The following is a 15,501-nucleotide window of genomic DNA, read 5'->3' as shown; positions in this document are numbered from 1 at the left end:
CACTAGACGTACTAGTTGCCTGAACCGCCGGAGCATGCCTAGCTACAGTAGTAGCCTCATCAGTAGCAGCAGTACATAGTATCTACTAGGGATTTATTGCTCGCAACGGAAAGTGACTCCCATCAATCTAGTTCCCACCTTGCCTGTGTTGCTCGCAAGCGATCCTCTAGGAAGTGAAGTGCGTGTGATGTGTGTATCCTTCGCGGCCGAGCAGTTGCGGACTCTTACCTTACAAAAACAAGGACTCGAAAAAGCCTCCACAACAGTACGGAGCCCTAAAAGCGCCTTAGAGGAGCACCCCTACTAGTACCAGTCACTGGAAAGGCAGCCTCAGTAACCGTAACCTATGTAGCCACATTGGACTCAGTAGCCATAGTACTAGCCTGACTAGCCGCTGCATCATGCCTAGCTACAGTAGCTTCAATAGTAGCCTCTGTATACTCTGTACTAGTGACTTCTTTTTCTTTTAAGTGAAGAACTACTTTAGGAACTTCTTTAAAGCGAGTCAAAGTGACTCTTCTTTTTACTTTAGGTATGAGTCAGCTACAAGTGATGGGAAGTATATTCCTACTTTACCTAAATTTACTAGTTATGGAGATATTGCTCGCAACCAAACTTAACCCCATACTCACAATACTAAGTATTGCCTGTGTTGCTCGCTTTGAGTAACTCAGTAGCAACCTTTTGCGAAGGATTGAGGATCCAAACAAAGCAGAGGAGCGCCAAGTTATTTGTACCCCCTATAATTTACGAATTTAATGGTTTGCCGGAATTTTTTTTTCCTACCCTAAAAAAAACATCAGCAGAATTTTGTGAATGGCTAACGCGGGAATGGTAAAAGTCAATGGCGCTCAGCCATTTACGAAAGGAGATAAATAGCCCCAAGAAGATAAATAGCCCCAAAGGCGTAGACTAACTGTATATAATATAAGATAAGTACCTCTGCTACGCAGATGCATATAAATAGCCAAAGGGGCTATTTACGACTAAGTAGACTAATCCGCCTTACTATAATATAAGTACCTCTGCTACGCAGAGTAGAGAAATAGCCAAAGGGGCTATTTACGACTAAGGAGATAAATAGCCCCAAAGGCGTAGACTAACTGTATATAATATAAGATAAGTACCTCTGCTACGCAGAGGCATATAAATAGCCTTTGGGGCTATTTACGACTAAGCCTAAATAAAAGTAAGTTTGGCCATTCCCTTACCCTACAGTTCATGGCTGAGCGTAATTCACGCGTTACGCGTTGCCATTCCCTTACGGGTTTGGTTAAATAGATTAGTTCAGTCAAGCAGAAAAATTATATGGTGGGGCCCATACTATAATAAATTCGAGGAAAGACCCTTCAGTTGAGTTTAGTATAGAAAGATCTTTATGTCTGGGGTTGAGTACCCTCTATTGTATTGTATAGAGATTGGCAGTTACTTCTATTGAATTGAGTTGAGTAACCTCTTTTGCTTGAATTGAATTGAGTATAGAGAGCTGAATGAAGCTTCTTTGGGGTTGAGTTGAGTATTGTATTTATATTGATCTGGGGATGTCGATAAGGGTGTTCCAGACTCCTCGCTTCGTGGCTGTCGACTAGGATTTCTTTATATTCATTTTAGGTAAATATCTCCTTTCTATTTATTTTAGGTAAATATCTCCTTTATATTGATTTTAGGCTTAGTCGTAAATAGCCCCTTTGGCTATTTATATGCCTCTGCGTAGCAGAGGTACTTATCTTATATTATATACAGTTAGTCTACGCCTTTGGGGCTATTTCTCTCCTTTAGTCGTAAATAGCCCCAAAGGCTATTTCTTCTACTCAGCATAGCTGAGGTCTTTATATTATAGTAAGAGGGATTAGAACTTAATTATAGTAAGTAGGGCCTTTGGGGCTATTTATCTCCTTTCGTAAATAGCCCCAAAGGCTATTTATATGCCTCTGCGTAGCAGAGGTACTTATCTTATATTATATACAGTTAGTCTACGCCTTTGGGGCTATTTCTCTCCTTTAGTCGTAAATAGCCCCTTTGGCTATTTCTCTACTCAGCATAGCTGAGGTCTTTATATTATAGTAAGGCGGATTAGAACTTAAATTATTATGAATGTAGGGCCAAAGGGGCTATTTATCTCCTTTCGTAAATATATTCATTTTAGGTAAATATCTCCTTTCTATTTATTTTAGGTAAATTCGGAAATTTCTTTATATTGATTTTAGGTGAATATCTCCTTTATATTGATTTTAGGCTTAGTCGTAAATAGCCCCAAAGGCTATTTATATGCCTCTGCGTAGCAGAGGTACTTATCTTATATTATATACAGTTAGTCTACGCCTTTGGGGCTATTTCTCTCCTTTAGTCGTAAATAGCCCCAAAGGCTATTTTTCTACTCAGCATAGCTGAGGTCTTTATATTATAGTAAGACGGATTAGTTTACGCCTTTGGGGCTATTTATCTCCTTTCGTAAATAGCCCCAAAGGCTATTTATATGCCTCTGCGTAGCAGAGGTACTTATCTTATATTATATACAGTTAGTCTACGCCAAAGGGGCTATTTATCTCCTTTCGTAAATAGCCCCAAAGGCTATTTATCTGCCCAATATTATAGTAAGGGGGTAGCAGAGGTACTTATATTATAGTAAGACGGATTAGAACTTAATATTATGAATGTAGGGCCTTTGGGGCTATTTATCTCCTTTACTATATTTTTGGTTTAGGCTTAGTCGTAAATAGCCCCTTTGGCTATTTATCTGCTCTGCGTAGCAGAGGAACTTATATTATAGTAAGGTGGATTAGTCTACGCCTTTGGGGCTATTTATCTCCCTTATATTTAGAACCTATTTTCATACCTTCAGTGATTTAAAATTATTGGAGGCTAGGAAATGGTTGGTTACCTAGCAAAACTGCAGTTCCCTTTTAGAGGAAAAAAACAAACTGTAGCTCTTGTTATATAACAAAGGAGTAAAAGGATAGACATACACAACAATGGTGTGTTCTTGGTATGAAAGACATCTGTAGAAACCATGATTTCCATGTCCATTCCTCCATATTGGTTAGAAACAATCAGTGAGTACAGATTAAATCATGTGCAAATACATTTACTAGGCCTTTTCAACTAAAATTTCAAGGCGCAGACAGCCTTCAAAGCTTAACTAGAAAAGAGGATCATATAGCTTGAAGAAACCATCTTCAGTATTTTTTGCAATTAGCTGAGAATTGATCCTCCACACAATCAGTTCTGCAGAAAATAAAGATTGCGATTTTTTGTATTGAAACCCCATAGATGCATGGAGGCAAATCATACTACATACAAGGCAACTCATTATCTAGATTGACAAAGCATTGCATATTTCTTTATGGTTAGAACCAGTAAAGCATGGCAATTTTACATTTGACACATCATATCTACATTTTTATATCCTCATCACAATTGAGGAATTTGGTAGCCATTTCATATTACCTGCTCTAGAGCACACGAGCTCACACTAGAACATCTGAGCATGTAGGCCAGAATTGTCAATCACAATGACATGAATGCAGTAGGCAATCAACTCCTTAAGAAGATTTCTTTAACAATTTCCAAGTAAAAAAGGCAACATAAATCCATTTACAATATGGCAACAAATAAATCATCAAGCGACTCAAACACTGTAAAGGAATTTCCTGATTTCTGTGAAACCCATCACAATATGATATGTATTATGCAAATTGATGATAGCCAATTCTGGGAAAGCCAGGGACTTTGACCATAGTCTAAAATTAAACAACTTTGTTAGATGGCATATGTTCATTGTTCATGAGAATGCTTATGGAAGGACCATTGCTTAGAGTAACAAATACAGAAGTAGAAATTTAGAGCACACAACAACATAAAGTTGATTTTTGAACCATATAAAAAGTTCATATATTAAAAGATAGAAATGCCAAATCAGTTGTGATCAGGTGATAATTATACACACACAAAATTAACCAAAGTATCATCAATTTAAACAAAAAAGTTTGGCATAGATGGAAGGAAAGTGGTATAAGATATTGGCTATCCAAATATTGAGTATTACAAAGGAAAGAAATGCATTACAAATAAGAAAGCATTTCTTTAACAAAGTCATCTGAAATGAAACAGTATCTGATGATTTCAGTCTTGATTAGAAATTTAACATGCTTTGGCCGTTGAGTCGGAAGGAAACAAATCCTTAGAATAGTTAGGCTTCTTCTATCTACCCAAATGGCATAATATCCCACTGGACAGTTTCTCAGAAAAAAGTAACTATAGATTGGTAATAACTGTGGGAAAAAAGAAATTTACCTGTTAAAATTCTCTGTAATCTTGCTGTATCTCGTGATCTGGACCACGGAAGTGCTACTTTGATTCCCAACTTCTGAACTTTAAGAAAATATGAAGCCTAGAATTCCCATTTGGCAAAGTTTCCATATGGTTTATAGGCATTTTAAGAATAGAACAGAGGAGATTTATACAAAGGCAAGGACAATCCATATGATAGATAGTTTGGAGACATCAATAATAGGCAAGAACAAAAAACAAAAGAAGAAGAAGAAGAAGAGGCACGGCGTTATTTATTTTAGTAGATCGCGTAAACATACTGGGATTCTCTTGTAACATCTCATAATTACGTCAGTATAACGAAAATAGGCAAAATTTTAAAGCAATTAATTCTTGCTCGGAACTCAATCAAGGAAACCTGTCTTCTCGAGCACAGCATTGCGAACTCGGCGCAAATCCCTCCCCTTGAGCGTCCTCCCGGCGCCCTCTAGCACGGAGAAGGTGAACATGGGCGGCCTATTCCCGGAAGCCCTCGCCACAATCTCGTGCGGCGGAAGCATCTCGTGCTCATCCCGGTCGCCGTCGCCTCCCTCCATGTCGAGCTCCTCCCACCATTTCTTCAGCTTGGGCGCCACCGACGTCGACATCGCAGGCACGTTGACTGGCGCCGACTGCTGGTAGATCTTCCCGGCGGGCATCGACCTTGAGTAATCCAATTTCGGCTTGGACATCGCGGGTATCATCCGGGCGGAAACCACCGGGGACGTCGACTCCGCGCGCGTGGCGGGAGGGGACGCAACGACGGTAACCCTCCTGTAGACGAAAGTGTGCGGCTTCTCGTCATCGTCCGATAGAGCGTCTAGGATGCCGTAACTCCGGCGGGAGATGCGGCGAGGTCCCTCGTCGGCGATCACGGCGGCGGGAGGTGCGGGTCCGGGGGAGGCGGGGCGGATCGGGTCGAGGTGGCTGGATTCCGAACCGAACCAGAAGGCATCGTCGTCCTCGTGGAGCTCGTCCCCCACGGCGTGGGCGGTGGGCCGCGGGGATGCAGCGAAGAGGCCTAGGAAGCGATCCGCGAGGGGGCCTCTCTGGCGGCGAGGGGGCTCCATGGCTCTCGTCTCGCCGTCGCCCTCCGGCGTCAGAAGCGGCGCTGCTTCCTAATTCCCTTCCGGTTGCGCTCCGCCACCATCAAACACTGAAGAGGAGAGAGAGAGAGAGAGAGAGAGAAGAGAGAAAGAGAGCGAGAACGAAGACGGGAAACGGGGAAAAGGGACGCAACTGGCGAGGCGTGGGGTGATTAAATTAGCCGGCGACGGGCGATCGTCTGACGTGGCGAGAAACTAATAGGGCCCGGTGCGGGGACCGCGCGTTTCCCCTGAGCCCCATCTGGCCGCGTATTCTAAGCGTAGGACACCGAATCATCTCTCTCGCTCCCTGGCAACCCGATGGAATCGACGGCAGGAGAATCGCCCGTATAGAATTATATGTACGGGTGTGGCATCGGTGCGGAACCGGTCTGACGTGTACTTCTTCAGGCATGCAACGTTCCCGTCTAGCCCACGACGCGACCAATAGCATCGGAACACGTAGCCGTCTTTAACGGGTAGACGACGCACGGCGAGAATGATTTACGTCACCCGAGCGTTTGTCTCCTAGTGGATCCTTATCGTCTCCGTCCGATCATGATCCGACTGCCTTTTGATAAAGTCCAATTGGACTCGGATCCTATAAGAGATTAGGGATCCGACTCTCATAAAGTCCAATTGCTGTTAAGGAATACCAACATGTTTAACTTCTTCCTTCTTATGTTTATCCCAAATAAAACGATGGATTGCACCGACAAAATCATGAATAAGAGGGAAGATGCATGATTAATAAGGATGAGCAAAATATTGATTAAATCGAATAAACTGATCTAAAAATTTGATTCGGTTATTTCATAATTTTGATTATTTTTTTAAAATTAATTAATTCAATTCGATTTCGATTTTAAAATTTCTTATTCGATTAAATCGAATAAATTAAAATAATTAAAATAAAAAAATAATTTATAAACTCTTAAATAAGCAAACTAATAAATCCCTAATTAATTGATAAATTTTTTATAATATTTAAAACATTTGGTTATTTCAATTAATTCGGTCAAAAATCAAATTAATCGATATTCTATCAGTTCGATTTGTTCAATTTTTATTTGAACCATGGACATTTCATTGTGCAATTAAACAAGAACAATGTAACCCAACATATTCTCATCTCAAATCATACAAATAATACACCTAATTTTTCTCCTTCCTTCGATCATAAGATATAAATAAATTCAGAGTAAATTTGCAAATTTGATATGAAATAAAAGGGCTATCAATACTTTGATCTTGTAACTAACTAAACTCGTTTGAATCCCTTTTTCGATGTAAAATTAACTTTGAGAATAAATTCAATTTACTAAATTCTCAATAGAAAACGAAAAAGATATATAATAGTTAAATCACCCACTTATATTTGATGAATGAGGCATCCCTTTCATGCACTAATGTACAGAAGAGCATAAAGCAAGGAAATGATTATATGAAGAATACTTGAGAGATGGGGGAGGGCATGAAATTAATGGTGGCGTTGATTAATAATGCTCTATAGTGTATACCACTAAGGTTGGTCCAACTAATAGCAAGTGTATTAATTTAAATGAAATTTCGTTCGATAAAATAGTTGAAATTTATTAAAAATGCTACTACCAATTTAGACGAAATATATTGAGATATTAAGTAGTGAAGAACCTAACAATCAAGTAAATATATTTACAAACTATTCGAGTTGGCGCGTGCTATTGTGTGTTCTAGGAAGGTAATAGATAGTTGAAATGGATCATGTAAGAAAAGAAGTAGACAGTAACAAAATAATTTATCCCTTTTTATTCGTCTCATTTCCTCTTTCAATCTATTTTTTCTCTTTAATTGTCTTGGTCTTATTTTTTTTTCAACATGATATTTTCAAATAAAAGTCCTGAAAAATGAATGCACTCTTTTTCCACCAAATCACGCTTTAGGGTAAACAAAGCAAAATGATGAATGGCCCTCCCAAAAGTAAAAAATATTTAAATAATTAAATATTCTCTTTTATTTCAACAGGACAGTTTGGCCGAGTGGTCTAAGGCGCCAGATTTAGGCTCTGGTCCGAAAGGGCGTGGGTTCAAATCCCACAGCTGTCAAATTTTTTTTCCCTTTTCCCAATTCATCCGTTGCCGTTTCTTGTGGGACCGTTTTGGTGGGTCATAGCAAGCGAAGCAATATCTATGGATGACAATGGAGATGGGCTGCAACGGCAAAGTGCTCCATTGCCGCCGCCGCCTCAGCCTATGCCTTCGTTGTCACTGTCTTCTCTCCTTGAGCCGCCGCCACGACTCTCCCAGCAGCTTGGGATCGCCGGCCCCCGCAGTCGAGCAGCACCCTGCAAAGTCACTTGAAACCTCGATTGGAGAGTTTTTAATGCAAACAAAGAAAAGAATGAAATAAAGAAATAAATACATTAATCTAAAGTTCCTTCAATGCAAGGAAATTAGCATAAAGTCTATTAATTCTGAGATAGTATGCGCAATCAAAGGATATTGGGTATCTGGATTGGCCGTCGTGCGCTTTTTGATTTATCTTGGTGGTCGGTGAGAAACTTCCGTGGGACCGGACCGACCACCCCAAGAATTGAATCCATGAGACTGATTGGGATTTATCATTAATTCTGAGATAGTAAAAACAAATGAAATTTTCCATGGGTAGCAGTTCAGAATATAAGATCAAATCGAGCAAACTCAGTAGTTAATAAGTAGCAGAGTTTCCTGAGAAACATTAACTATATATGTAAATGACTCGATCAAATTAGAACGGGGAGCCAGACAAACAGAAGAAGAAGCAGATAGCTGGAAATCTCGTGAAGAAGAAGCAGATCCTTCTGCTCTTCCTTAGCATCTGAGTAAGCTCTTGTAATGACATGCAGCGACACTAGAAAAAGAACACAAATCTCCCAATTCAATTCCAATAATTCTCGATTCATCAAAGAAGCCAATTGTATGTTAAAACCGTTGGAGCTAAGGTAAACATGCATGGAAGCAGCAGCAAGAAAACATACAATATAGCATGCCGCGACAAGCCCAGTATTTCAGAATCTTATTGTCGTCGTCGGTGGAGAAATTTCAAAAACACATGAAGTTAGTAATTAAATAGGATTAGGCAGTAAGTCAAATCAAGAGGAAGGCGACTCACCCTCCAGAACTTGATAACGAAGGCCCACTCCCTATCGGCGATGGCATAGCATCGGAAAATTCTGCCTAAAATCTGCGCAAGGAAGTTCAGCTCAATCTGGAATGGGGAAAGCTATAAAAGAAATCAGTAGGGATTGAGGGGAGGCGGTGCGTACATCGGATCCGTTCTTAAAGAAACAGACGGCGGAGAGGGCATTGACGGCCAGCCTGAGGCGGCGGCTGAGGTCGCACCCGGCCTCGCGGCCATGGCCGAATATTGGATATTGAGGTCTTAACAAATCAATATAATTTTATAGAAAAATTGTGGTGCCATCAATCGATGAAAGTTAAAATTGATTTCAAAGTCGAAATCTACGTTTCACGTAGATATCTAGATTATTAATTTGTTCAAAATCGAATAAGAGTATATAAGAAATTGATTGTTCAAAGTCAGCTCAAAATAATATTAATTATTAATTAATGTTATATAAAGAAGTGCATAGTGAATAGTCTCACATCAGAAAAATTTAATGGGATTCCCTTCCTTATTAATGTTGTTGTGCTAATAGAGTTAACATAAAAACTCATTTGCTCTCCTCACGGGCGAACAAGCGCACCTGTGAGCCCGCGACCCGCCACCCGCATAATGGGCGCTTGCTTTATTGGTGTTTTGTTGGTGTACTTTGTACTTCGCATGTACACATTCTCATGAGGAGATTAAATTTATGCTCTAGAGGATGTGAAAGTGCTTACGTGACACCCGGGTGACGTGTCAGGCTCACATGTGGCGTGACAGTGCCTATGTAGCATCCATGTAGACAGGGAGAGAGATGACTGGAATGCTGATTGGATGAACGGATGATAACCGTTGATCAAAGAGGTGTGATGGATCGCATGTGATGCGATCTGGAGCGTTAGATCGCGAAGAGTCACGATCTAACCGTTGATGATGAGACTTGATCTAAAGCATCAAATTGAATAAATCATTGGATCCATATGTGAAAAGTTGTTGGAGTGCTAGCTTGGGAGCGTAAAGAAGAATTTTATTATTTTTGTGAACAAAAAGTCGAGACAAATGTCCTTACATTTAATGGAACTATGAATCCTATCTTATTTTTTGATTACTTAGATGACATTAACAATTATTTTGATCAAAGTAATTCTACCTCAATTGAATAAAAAAGATTTATCAAATTCACACTTAGTGAATTCGTTAGAATTCTTTAGTGATGCGTTCAAAGCATAGAGTCCGACAAGATCTCATTACATATGGATATAAAATAAAAGAATATGTTCCAGTTAAATACCGTGGATGATCAAGCCACCAGTTAGCGAACTGTCTGATGAAGACGATCCTGAGACCCAACGTTGAGGAGAGGGTGAGCGGGAGCGTCGAACGGGAACTGCACATGAGACACACTCAAAGAGCGAGGTTAGACTGGCGGCAAAGATTCCCAACAAGCCACTCCGACGCTCAAGTTAGGGTTCCAGTGAAGATGAGGAGCAAAAAGCAGGTAATGAGAGTAGTAAGAGTTTTCGAGAACGGACCTTTCGCATGATGGTGAGTTACTCTTTTTATAATCTACATTAGGATTTCGTCTGTAGGGTCGGCTGACGTACGCCTCGGGCCGCCACACGCTATCGAAAGCACCTTTTTCTCCCTTTTGTCCCCTCCGCTTTTGGCCGTATATGTAGGGAAGGCGCATAGGCGAAGATCAGGTCTGACACCAATATCTTCCTTTTGGTGGTATGCAGGTCACGAGGTTAGAGGGAGAGGTCACGTATAACGGCTTGATACGCCTTTTATATGGTGGCGCAGAAAAGAGAGGTGTCAGAGGGAACCAAATTTATGTTATCCGCAGATGAGTCCCTCTTCGAGCGGCGACGCTTAGGGCTAGTGTCAGAGAATCATAGCTAAGGCTAGGGCCTAGCCTGAGTGAGGCAGAGTGGTTGAGACAGTATGTAGAAGTGAGGTTGGTTGAGACGAAGACAGTTGTTCGAGACGAAATCGATCGAGAGGGGTTGCTGGTTGGGACAGAGTTGGCTGAGACGGAGTTGACCGAGGCAGAATAGAGACGGAGTTGGCCGAGGCGGAATTAGCCGAGAGGGGCCGCTGACCGAGACGATCGAAGTCGACCGAGAGGAGCCTTGGCCAAGACGAAGTCGCCCGAGAGGAGAGCAACCACCTCCGAGACGAGAGTTATCCCAGTCGAGACGAGAGCGACTGTGGCCGAGCAGAGAGCAACTACCGTTGAGATGAGAGTCACCACTGCCGAGACGAGAGTGACTGATGTCGAGACGAGAGTCATCACTTCCAGTAGAAACAGGAGTAGCTGACGGGCGTGACAAGAGTGGCTGCTGGTTGAGGCTAGTCGGAGGTAGGGTAAAAGTCCGACGAACTCGTATTGACACCTTAGCCAGAACTTTGACCTATGAAAGACCTGCAAGAGAACCACGTCATCCATCTTGATATCCGCATCAGGACAATTAATGAAAAGATGTGTCATACTAAATTTTAAGAAAAATATATAAAAACAAAATCACCTTCCTCGCCTGAAATGAACTTGAAGATATCACCCCGAAGATCTTAGTTCTCTTATAATTCATAACTTGATTTGTCACCAAAATAAATGTGTTTAAATAAACCTCTTCACAATTCAATCTTAGAAAGGTAGAAAAGGTGTGTGTGTGGGCGGCTGAGGGGTGCAGTGCTGGCGCTGCTGTGCCTGTGCCTCGGGGTAGGTGCTCGCCGTGGTGGAGTCATAGCGATCGTACGTAGACGACGAAGCGGCGTCCAGTTCAAAGTCGTCGACGGGAACTACGATGGACTCCGGCCGTCAGGAGGTCAGGATCGTCAGGCGCCGTCCCTATCTGATCGTCAGGAGGTCCGGATCGTCAGAAGCTGGCTTAATGGCTGCTCAAATTTGCTAATACAAAGCTTGATAATTGCTGCTGCTGCTGCTGCTGATGTAGATTCTGCTAGCTAGAGATTGTCCACCTGACTTTGTTTTAGCTTAGCTTAGCTTCCTAGCCAGGCCTCTGGCTCAAATGTCGCATCTCCCGGAGCCAAATGGACAAGAATATTGCTTAGAGCTCCTCGCTCGATCGAAATGTCCCTTTTAAATGTGCAAAACTTTCCAAACTCTACCCTCCAAATTAATGTGCAGAGCTCTCCTCTGACTATTCAGAGCTCATAGCTGAGTTGGTTAACTCCTCAGAAGAGGATAAAGGTTCGAGAAGAGAGAAAACAGATGAAAGAAAGATCAAAGAGTAGTCAAAGAGTAGTAGCATTATTTAGTGAAGCATAAGTATCGAAGAACAAATTGCAGTCCAAATTTCCAACTACTAATGCATTAATTAGATCTGCTCCATAGGCATCTGTAGGTACAGACAATCCATGCAAAAAATAAAATAAACAAATAAATAAATCTTCCCGAGGAAATTACAGAGCTTAGTTCATGTACTGAGGACAGGACAGGCACGAAGGCAGAGGGGGCGGCTGGCTGCCCCTCCTTAAATTTTTAACACTAGAGGGGTATAGGAGTTAATTTTTTATATCATGCAAAAGATTTTGGGGTATAAAAATGAACCCTCTCAACTTTTTAAAATTTGTCGCCCACTCCTCAATATGATCTTCTGACTGAGGAGGGAGGAACTGGAAGTGAAACTGTAACTGAGAAGATACAAGAAATTTTGCTGCAATCGAACAAAAGGCTAGCTAGCTTTGTGTTAGTTTTGCTGTTTGAACATTAAGGGATTGCAAGCGTATCGATCAGTACAAGTATTTCCACACCATCCAAATTAAAAGCATCAATTAATTAATGAATCGATCGAGGAAGGTATATACTGAAGAACTACTCTCAGTCAGCATACATATTTACAGGTAGGACGCAATGTCTTTTGTGTCCGAGGGCATAAGAGCGAGGACCAAAAGCACGAGGAGGAGCCCTAAAGGAAGCAGAAGCAGCATGGAAGGAGGAGGAGGAAGGGGAGGCAGCACCAGCGGGAGTATCAACAACGACGCGGTGAAGAAGAGCAGTAGCAGAAAGGACTCCACGCTGAAGCAGGCGGCGGATGGATACGGCGCACTTGTCGAACTGCTTGCCAATCTGCTCCTCATTCCGCAGCTAGCTAATTTCTTTCTCGTTAATTATCTTCCTCCTCCTCCCTCTGTTTCCAGAGAACAACAGGAAAAGGAGAGCAAATTGAGAGAGATGGCCCTTGACGAAAGTAGTGGGGAGGGAAGGAAGGAGATGATGCTTCGAGGAAGACAGACGGTGCTGCTGCTTTTATTGTGTGCGAGGTTGCGGGTGTTAGAAACTTAAGGGGCAAAAATCAAAAGAGCCCTCTTGAATTATATAAATCTCCAAAAGAACATTAAATAATAATAATTTAAAATTTTTATATTTAAAATAACAGTTGGGATGATGTGAAAAAATAATTAGTTAAATAAAATCATTTTAAAATAATTATAACAGCTAATGACACCATTATAACTAAATTAAAAATCTTAAAATTTTAAATTCTAAATTTTTATCAACTTATCAAATTTTTTTTTTAATTATATATATATATATATATATATATATATATATATATATATATATATATTGATGATTAATTTATATAAGTTGGAGTGTTGTTTTGAGTTTTTGTTCAGAAATTAATGCATGCATGCATGTGTGATCGAAATCTATGGGCGAGGGTGGATTCCAGTTTTTTGAGCACTTAAGCTTTGGGTGGGGTGGTGGTGGGTCATTCATGGGGTTGTTTTGCCTCGTGGAACAGCAAGTTGTTTAGGGTTCTTCTCCCCTGCCAAAAGCTCCAATTCACATATCCCCCGCTATCCCTTTCACATTTGGCAACACACCAACAGTCACGGCATATATATATATATATATATATATATATATATATATATATAATTCATCCATAAAAAAAAAAGAGATAAATCTCAATCAGTCTCATGGACTCAATCCTTGGCCGGTCAGCTCAAAGTTTCTCATCGACCACCAGGGTAAATCGGGAAGCGCATACGGCGACCAATCCAGATGCCCAGCATCCTTTGATTGCGTTTCCCATTTGGAGGAAAATTCCTGCAAATACGTCGTAGCTGAGGATCGAACCGCGGGTACTAGGTCACAACTCGGATGTCCTACCGTTGCTATAAATAATTCATCCACAACATCGTATTCAGAGCGCCCAAAATAATAAATATCAATTTTATTTATTTATTATTTTTTTATGGTATTAAATCATTTAATATTTTTTTTAAAATTTAGGAGTCAGTATTAAATATATAAAAAAATTCAATTGCTCAAAGGATATGTCGAATAAAAAGTGCGGGATAATAACCTAACACACTCTGTGAGCAAATAATTTTTTTCGTTTTATTTTTTTTTTTGTGCTTAATACTATAACCTAATCCCTAAACCCTAAATGAAAAAAAAATCTTAAATAACTTAACCATAAATTAAAAAATTTTAAAAAATAATACTGTTTACTATTTTGGACGCCTGGAAGACTTACGAGCTCTCCAAATCTAATGTTGCGCATGAGTCACGTCTTTTAGGATATCAAAATCATATATATATATATATATATATATATATATATATATATATATATATATATATATATATATATATATATCTTGCGCTCCTTATTCTGCACGTCTCGTCCGTGATAGAAAATTTTGAAAGCCCGAAATATTAATAATGCATTTTATTATTATTATTTTTAAAGAACCTTTGTTGTTCTTGCCAATTTTTTTTCTCAGGTCCACGATTAACTAATTTTTAAGAACTCATTTAAGATTTTTTTTTCTTTATGCTTTAGCAGTTGGATTATAGTATTAAGTAAAAAAAAAAAATTTAAAAATTTAGTTACTCATAGGGTATCTCGAATAAGAAGTGTAGAATAACAATCCAACACACTCCGTGAACAACTAATTTTTTTATTTTAAAATTTTTTTATGTTTAATGCTATAATCTAACCCCTAAATCCTAAAATAAAAATCTTTAATGGCTTAATCATATGTAAAAAATAAAATAAAATGAAATATTAATGTTCTGGATGCCCGAACACTTTCGGGTGCCTTGATGCTTCTATCACTGACAAGCCACATAATATAAGGTGCGTAGGATATTAAAATTATATATAAAGCCTATGTGAATTAGTAGATCGAGTAGGAAGTATGTTCTTTGATAGGTTTTGCATCAATATTTGTTAGTAAGTGAAGTTTAATAGCTAGAGAAAAATATTAGACGCTTATTGTGGAACACATTCTCATCCATCTATCGTGCAAGTTCAATTTTTACAGAATCATCTTCATCATCATTAATACTTTCATATTGCCACATGATTTTACAACAAATTCAAATATTTTCTTATTTATTGGAAAAGATAATAAAAAGAAATATTTTAAAATTAAAATGCAAAAAAGAAAAATAAAATGTATCAATTTCTTTTTTATTGGAAGGAGCGTCTTAAAAAGAAAAATCTAACCGTGAGGGAGAATAATGCAATAAAGAAAACAAATATCTAGAAAAGAAAGTAAATTAAAGGTAAATTTAAAATTGATTTAGGAAAGAAATTGAAAGTCTTCAAGAAAGTATTAAAGATTTGTGCATCTACGATACAAGAGGAAAGATTTGAAAACTATTAATATTGAGACATAAGTAATAAATGAAAATAAATTAGAAAATATTTAACACAGACATATCTTCTATAAAAAGATAAAATTCGTCATCCTAGTGACCCCAAACGGACATATCTATAATATATAAATCAGAGATTTGATTTTTATTATTTGATAATTAATAATTTTTATTTTGATAATAATTTCTATTAAATTAGATTATTTTTTATTTAGAATATTCAGTTACAGTTTTATATTTGAATAATCTTTAAATTAATATAATTTTTAATTTTACGCATCAATTTTTTAAGTATGTATAACTAATAAAATTCTAACATTTTATTTTAAATTTCACATCGAC

General features: G+C 39.1%; 1 protein-coding gene and 1 non-coding gene across 2 annotated transcripts; one reads left to right on the top strand and one right to left on the bottom strand.

Moving 5' to 3' along the window:
• Positions 1-3,153: 3,153 nt before the first annotated feature.
• Positions 3,154-5,517, bottom strand: LOC141836442 (uncharacterized). Its single transcript, XM_074723932.1, has 2 exons — positions 4,294-5,517; positions 3,154-3,225 (listed from the first exon to the last, which is right to left on the bottom strand). Exon 1 carries the CDS (start codon positions 5,376-5,378, stop codon positions 4,674-4,676), a length of 705 nt encoding a protein of 234 aa, XP_074580033.1. The 5' UTR covers positions 5,379-5,517; the 3' UTR covers positions 3,154-3,225; positions 4,294-4,673.
• A 1,880-nt stretch (positions 5,518-7,397) lies between these two features.
• Positions 7,398-7,477, top strand: TRNAL-UAG (transfer RNA leucine (anticodon UAG)). Its single transcript has one exon. It is a non-coding gene; the product is annotated as a tRNA-Leu (tRNA).
• Positions 7,478-15,501: the final 8,024 nt, after the last annotated feature.

The sequence above is a fragment of the Curcuma longa genome, chromosome 10, assembly GCF_044706935.1.
Source record: "Curcuma longa cultivar G26 ecotype Majalengka, Jawa Barat chromosome 10, ITB_CL_G26_1.1, whole genome shotgun sequence".
NCBI lineage: Eukaryota > Viridiplantae > Streptophyta > Magnoliopsida > Zingiberales > Zingiberaceae > Curcuma > Curcuma longa.
This window is presented reverse-complemented; position numbering and strand designations above follow the sequence as displayed.

Coding starts and splice junctions, on each gene's coding strand:
- LOC141836442 (XM_074723932.1), bottom strand. CDS start 5,378: ATGGAGCCCCCTCGCCGCCAGAGAGGCCCCCTCGCGGATCGCTTCCTA.